This window comes from Cryptotermes secundus, unplaced genomic scaffold (assembly GCF_002891405.2).
Source record: "Cryptotermes secundus unplaced genomic scaffold, Csec_1.0 scaffold782, whole genome shotgun sequence".
NCBI classification, from domain to species: domain Eukaryota; kingdom Metazoa; phylum Arthropoda; class Insecta; order Blattodea; family Kalotermitidae; genus Cryptotermes; species Cryptotermes secundus.
Window position 1 is genome coordinate 19,695 of NW_019739973.1, and position 7,700 is coordinate 27,394.

A 7,700-nucleotide genomic window follows, 5' to 3' on the forward strand; every position below is an offset into this window, starting at 1 on the left:
TTCCTTTTAAACCCCGACATTTTGCTAACGCACTTGAAGATCTATATTAAGAAACTGATACTTACTTTCACAATGCACTCTCACACTGAGATGGTACCGTTAAATAACCTGGGGCGGTGTATTTGTCCTTGAAACTTTCCAAAAATTCTTGCATTCTTTCACCCCCACCCTAGAACATTGTGTTCGCATAACGGGACGAAATAATGCAGAGCTCGGTTCACACTAGTGCGAAAATAGTGTTACAACTCACCATGTGAAACAAAAGTGAATGAATATTAAACAACATATAAACTTAAAAAAAAAAGCCCCGGTTAAGCCGCAAACCGGTTAATCCGCCCCCGGATAATCGAGAGTTGACTGTATTTAACTTTTCAATTACTGCATCAATATGACTTTCCCACGTTAAAAAATTTTCAATTTTTAATCCCAGAAATGATATATTAGAAATACTTGGAATTTGATTGTTTAAATAACTAACTTGAACATTTAAGTTTTTACTGTTTTTAGTTCTAAACTGTAGAAAATAAGTTTTTTCATAATTTATTACTAGCTCATTTTTCCTAAATCATTCATTTATCATCTCAAATAATTTATTTATTCTAATTTTAAATTCCGCAGGATTCTTATCAAAGATAAGGATACTTGTATCGTCTGCAAATAATATTGGTTTGGATATTGTTGTAACTGCCTCAGTGAAAGAAGAGAGGGGATGCCAAGGTTGCACTTCTGCAAGCCTATTGCATCAGTCTGCCACATAACACCACACTGTGAACACAACATTGATTTTACACAAGTACTTTTTCTGCTTTGTGTTTCATTTTGTCTGTGGTGGATGGAAAAACTGAGCAACGTATCGGCATCAAGTTTTGTGTGAGGCTTGGTAAATCTACTAGAGAAACCACTGAAATGCTTCATGAGACTTATGGAGAACATTCCTTAGACCAGACAGCAGTTTTTGAATGGCATTCACTTTTCAAGGCTGGTTGTGTATCAGTTGAAGATGACGAACGTTCCGGATGACCAAGCATCAGCAAAATGTGAGAAAATGTTGAAAAAATTTGAGAACTCATCCATGAAGGCTGTCATTGAACATTGCCATGAAGTTTGTTCCCCGACTTTTGATAAATGATCAAAAGCAGCATTGTGTAAACTTGTGTCTTAAGCAACAAGAGAAGGCTTAATGAGGACCCAACTTTTATGAGTATCTCTATGACCATAACAGGTGACGAAGGTTGGGTTTGTGATTATGATCCAGAAACAAAATAACAATTGTGGTAGTGGAAGAGCCCACAGTCACCAAAAGAAAAAATGGGGTGGCAGGTTCAGAGTTCAACAGAGAGGATGTTCATTGTTTGTTGTTTTTTTCCAATGTGAAAGGATTGTTTACCGTGTATTTGTTCCTCCTAACACTATGGTCAACTCTGACTTTTACTGTGAATTTTGAGGTGCTTGAGAGGAAATGTGCGACCAAAAAGACCCGAATGTAAGATTTGAGGTTTTCACGCTGGTGACTATGAAGAAAGCAGTCTTCCGGGCTGTGGCACCATGTAGATATTGTATTAACCGACGTTTCAGAGAAACATATCGTCTCCATCTTCAGGGTAGAAGACAAGAAGAAATCCGCGAGCGAGCAGGTGCAACAGATCAGAACTTCAGCACAACCACCACTGACTCCATCACAACATTGCACCCAGCCTCATGTCCCTGAAAACCACATAGTTAGTGACTAACAGCAATATGGTTATCATTCCCAGTTCTTCCTGCTTACCGAACTTACCCTCGATGATTTCGCTTTGTTTCCCGAATTGAAAATGAAACCAAAGGGACGATGTTTTGGAACAGTGTCTGACATCCAAAGGGAATCACAAGCGGTACTGGATAGCAGTAAGGAAAGTTACTTCCATGGTGTTTTGAGGCATGGAAAAAGCAATGGGATCACTGTACACACTCCCAAGGAGACTATTTTGAAGGATGTGGCAAACCAAAATTGAGTAAGTTAAGCCAGCATTTCTTTTTTGACCTAGTCCATGAAGTTTCTGGTAGCATCTTGTATTTTCTCAAGGGCCTGCATACAAAAGGATAGTGTACTTTTTTTTGTGCAGTACTTACACGAAGCTTACTGGTTTGGTGAAACCACTAGTGCAATAAGGGACACCCTTGGTTGAGACACTGTGCTTCAAGCCAGAGGGTCACGTGTTCAATTCTCAATGAGCTCATTGGATTTTACAATTGATATAATCCTTCCATCAGCACAATGATCCTGGGATTGACTCAGCTTCTAACACGAAGGAGTGCCGGGAATCTTCCTGAGGCTAAAGGGTGGCCAGCATATAATGCTGGAAACCTCACCACCATCTGTGAGCCAATTTCCTGGAAAATGTGGGAGCCTCGATGTTTCAGAACTATGGGCCTTCTCAGCCCCTTACAGGGATAGCTTTACCTTTACCTTACTAGAATAAGAATGCCTATTAAGTTCATACCGTTGAGCAAGTTGCCTCCTCCAGTAATAACTCTTGACTTATGTGTGGTAGGTGCTTGGTTTGAATCTCAGCCAGGATTCAGACTATCCCAACTGAAGCTTATGTGGTTTTCCTCAGCCCCTCTAGGGTGGTACCTAAAATTAGGCCATGACCACTTCTTCATCATTTCAATTCTTATTTAGTAATCACACCACCATTTGATGATATATAGTCTGAGATATTGACAGCATTGTTAAATAAGCCATGAATAAAAATAAGTGTGTACTGCCAAAAGCAGTCGCTGACCCCCTGCAATCTACCATGTAACCTATGTCCACTTTATTTACAGCATAGGATACCTTTTCCTGCATATATTGTATTACTCACCTCACAGTCATCATGCTTAAACACGGCGCTCCTTTTTAATGCCATCATCGAGAATCATTTGCCCATTTTTCTTGTATAGAATTCAGGATTTTCCACCAACAAAAGAGTTTGGTTGCTGAAAAGTTAGGGAAACAGTGCACCAGGACATTATGTATTGATTCTTGCAATCCACAGGTGAGCATTGATACTCCGACAGCCCCACAGCATGACCTGACTGCCTTACTGCAGGATGTGGCCCCCTTACCCATGGAACTTCGTAGTAGGAATGGTGGTGATGGTAACAGACAACATTATACATTACCAACTGGACCACCTCAGTTTACATCTTCATTCATCAGTGTAAGTGAAGAAGAATTGCGTAGTTCACCTACCATCACACCCATTTCTGAGCACGTGCTTGAGTTACTGCAGGAGTATCAGCAGAATAATGATGATTACATGAATATGCTGCATGCAGAGCAGGAGAAAAGTCTGGAAGAGGATGAAGGGGAACAATTTACCCAGGAGAAATATGAGAAAAGCATGCCCACTCATGGGGATAGGATGTTTCATCATTTTGTGTCACGGATACAGAATCATCCTGGGCAGATCCTTAGGTGAGTTCAGTTGTGATGATGTCCCTCCAAGTATTTTCCCTGTAGTCTGACAGATAGATGTTGGACCCTAGAAGAGGCATTCTCTTTCCACTCATTATTTTCAGAAGAGCCTCCAGTGGTATACCAGTGAAGAATTTACTTGAATTCTCTGATTAGTATCCATTGTTGCAGAGTGAAATTTTCTGCAGTCAAATAATGGCCATATCCCTACAGCACCTCAGTAAATAGGCAACTTATGAATTAGGCTAATTAATTAGACAACAGATTCTGAATTTTAAGTTGAAATAGATAATTGTGTATAATATTGCTGTTTAACTACTTGATTTCTTGAAGAAATTATCATCAGTTAACTTGGATTAACCACAAAAATCATAACATCTTTGCTGGTTTTATTCCAGGTATTGCCGTGATGGTGGAGCTCCACTGCTTCTGTATCCTCTCCAGGATTTTCCAGTTACATGTGTTCATTGTCATAACAAAATGTTGTTTGAAATGCAAGTTCTTCCCACTCTGATTCCAAAGCTGCAATTATTAGGTCCAGGAGGAGAAGGTGTACATCTTGAATTTGGAACGGTTTTAGTGTTCACTTGCCGACAGAGTTGCTGGACTGCTACAGACACATGGCGAGAAGAGAAAGTAGTAGTCCAAGCTGAAAAACTCTAAGCAGCAGAATGTTATCAGTGGCTATGTCCAGATAGTGCATGATCTCATTACATGTTCGTGTATTTGTCCTTTTCCAATTTCTCATTTTGGTGGTGCCCCCCAAGTGATGTATTTGTTGTAATGCAGAGCTGTTATATAGAATTTTGGCCAGTGACTAACCCTTTCATTGCTATTGTAGAAAACATTGCATTCTGCTTTCTATTGGACAATATTTGTTCAGTTTTCAGGATCTGGACAATAATGCAGTGTTTTATCATTGCCGTTATAAGTACATTTTTACTACCTTAAATATATCTCAAAATAAAAATATCAACATGGCCAATCAGTTGGCTCAAGCGATAATGCTTCTGACTTGTGTACAGAGGTGGAAGTCAAGTTTCGTCTAGGACACAAACCAAACTGCAGGTTTTACATGGTTCCCTAAACCCCTCCAGGCAGTGCCAGGTAGTACCTAAAATTGTGCTATGACCATTTCCTTTCACATTGTGCCATGCATTGAGGCGTGCGGTAGCGTAGTTGGTTGAGGCACTGTGCTACAAGCAGGAAGGTCATGGGTTTGATTTCCAATGAAGTCGTTGGATTTTTCAATTTATCTAATCCTTCCAGCCTCACTGTGGCCATGGAGTCAACTTCACCTCTGAGAGAAATGAGTGCCAGGGGTTTTCCTGATGGTAAATGATGGTCAGCCAGCATATAAGGCTGACAGTGTCACTGCTCTCATTGAGTTGATTGTCTAAATAATGTGGGAGCCTTAATGTCTGCCAGTCCTATGGGTCTCCACAGCCTGTGACAGGACAGCTTCACCTTTTTATTATGCATTGTTTGTATACTATCATCCAATCATTTGACGTTATGTAGTCTGTGTTACTGACATTGCCCTTAAATGACTTACATACTACAAATATAAAGAATGTCATTATGCAGTACTCTATGTATTTGGCAGAACAGTTCCATAACACATTGTGTGTGCCGGAACTGTTACATCTGTGACACATGGCTGGGTTTTCTTTGTAGCTGGTCTGTTACATCCATTACATATGAAATGCTTTTCTGAGTGATGGAAGTGGTATATGCTTAAGATACACAGTACCTATGTGTCAGAAGTCTTGCACTTAGAACATGCAGCATGCTTTTTATGTGGTTACAGTGATTTTTTTTTCTGTCAGGAGAACTCTTGCATGCATAACACACAGCAGATCTGCTAAATCCATGACATAACATTCATTTCTCTGTGGTCTAGTGGTCAGAGTTCCTGGCTACAGATCCAAAGGTCTGGGTTCGAATGCCGGCGCTACCAGATTTTCTGAGAACTAGTGGGTCTGGAACAGGGTCCACTCAGCCTGGTGAGGATAACTGAGGAGCTATTTCAAAGAAATAGTGGCTCCAGTTTAGAAAACCGAAATTAACTGCTGTGGGGATTTGTTTCGCTGACCACGTGACACCTGTATCCGCTAAAGTTGGCACTAACTTCACTGACAAGTGGCGGTCGCACAGTCAGTATTGTTCACTTGCAGACTAATACCACGGAGTTTGTTTGTTTGATGTGTGCTCCTATCATATGCATTATGAGTGTCCACCTTTGGCTATACATCGGATATAGATCTTCAGCTGTGCATGAACAGTGCTGATAGACATCAAGAAGACCCCAGTCAAGATGCTTTTGGCTGTAGCATTATGGGCAGGACACCTTTGAAGGGTCCTAACAAAATCACAGGTGCACAGTGAACCAAGTAGTGGTCTAAGTGCTTGGGGCAAATGAAGTAGTTGTCCCTGCTACCTCAATGCAAATACTAGTCCCAGTTCTGTCTTCATCAGAAACCTTTATGTTTTATGTTTTAGGTATTTAGCAGTTGTCAAGCATAGTAGAATTATGTTACTGATTTGTTTGAACAGCATAAAACAACAGTTCTCAAAAAAAATTCTGTGGCCCCACACACACACACACACACACATGAACAAAAAATGTTTCATGACCAAATGCTGTTTTATGTAACATTTTAATGTGAATGTTAAAAAGTATGAGAATTTTCAATTATTATATATGTAAAAAACCATTTAAGTGTTGAGCATGGTATGTGTACTTTGGAATCTGTGGCCAAGAATATAAAAAAAGTAAAAGTAAAGCCATCCCTGTAACAGGCCATGAAGGCCCATAGGGTTGTGAGATGAAGGTCCCACATCATCTAGACAGTTGGCTCAAAGATGGCGGTAAGGTTGTCAGCATTATGCGCCGGCGACGCTTTACTCCCTAGGAAAATTATTTAATTAATTCCTGGTACTCATTTCTGTTAGAGGCTGAGTCGACCCCAGGAGCATAGTGCAGTTGAAGGATTAGGTCAATTGAAAAAATCCAATGACCTCCTCGGGACTTGAACCCACTACCTTCCGACTTGTAGCATAGTGCCTCAACCAACTACTGTACTGCATTCCCCGTGGCCAAGAATATAGGTCATGTAAATGTATAAAGGAAGACGTAAAATCTAGTTTCATCATAGCTTTTCTCAAGCACGGTAGTCTCAAATTTGTACCTCTGTCGGATATCTACCATCATGATGAGAGCAGACCAGAACTCTGTAATGATGTCAGAGATCATGGCATTTCACTTACGATTACATGACAGTGTATTTCTTTACTGATCAGTGCCTCTAGTGTAACCCTTTGGTTCATAATGTTTCTCACAATATGTGAGACTAGATTTTTCACTTTTTTTTCTTTCATTGAACAGAATACGTCTAATTCATCACAATGATTCTCTTAGTCCCAACTTGGTAAGAATTTCATAAACTCCTTATGCCAGTGATAAGATTTCTGTATTTGTTTTTTACCAATAGAAAGTACTGATGTAAACCCCTTCTTTATCAGAAGGTCCAGAGATTGTACAGTATTAAGCTAGTCTTCTTAGTAATTAAAAAAACAACTTCTTCTAAAACTAGATAAATATAAGTGTACTTTAATGTTAGTTGAAGCAAATATAAGAATGTATATATTTTATTTCTTGTACATGTCCATCTGTCCTATCTTGTAATTCTTATAAATTCACTGATAGACATGTTTCAATTTGTTCAGCTGACCAAGCTGAAATGGGTATGTGAGTGATATTTAAGAAGTGGCTAGTGATAAAGGTGAATGACAATTGAAAATACAGTAAACTCCATGTTATCCCACATGTAGGCAGAATGGGGTTTGCCATTTGTATGAGAAGAACTTGCAGAAACCCAGGGCAAAGTCATAACATATTTCCGCTTTAGTTCTTGCATTGGATTCTTCCTAGGCAGCATAGCAGACTAATTTGTGAAAGCATTTGGATGCATATGCTGTAATATAATCACAGATTCAACTAGCCTGTACTGTAATGGCACCTGCATGGGGAAGAATGACAGTGCTGCTAATGATAACTGGGGGAACTACCTTATCATGGGCGAATATTTTTGCATTGCAGATTTGTTTGTGATTAACTTTATAAGAATTATATACTTTCTTTAAAACTTTTGTGATGATTGGATGGGAATTGAAGATGCTTGGATACCAGTTGACCCAGCACTTACTGTAATAAATTATGTAATACAGAATAAATTCACTTGTATTCAATTAAGAG

At 39.5% G+C, this 7,700-nt stretch overlaps 1 protein-coding gene across 1 annotated transcript in view; it reads left to right on the forward strand.

Moving 5' to 3' along the window:
• LOC111872227 (programmed cell death protein 2-like) overlaps positions 1 to 4,592 on the forward strand; it is a 14,819-nt gene extending 10,227 nt beyond the window's left edge. The window contains exons 4-5 of the mRNA XM_023865895.2: positions 3,021 to 3,442; positions 3,841 to 4,592. Coding sequence (XP_023721663.1) covers positions 3,021 to 3,442; positions 3,841 to 4,105 — 687 coding nt within the window. The 3' untranslated portion in view covers positions 4,106 to 4,592. The remainder of the gene's footprint in view (positions 1 to 3,020; positions 3,443 to 3,840) is intronic.
• Positions 4,593 to 7,700: the final 3,108 nt, after the last annotated feature.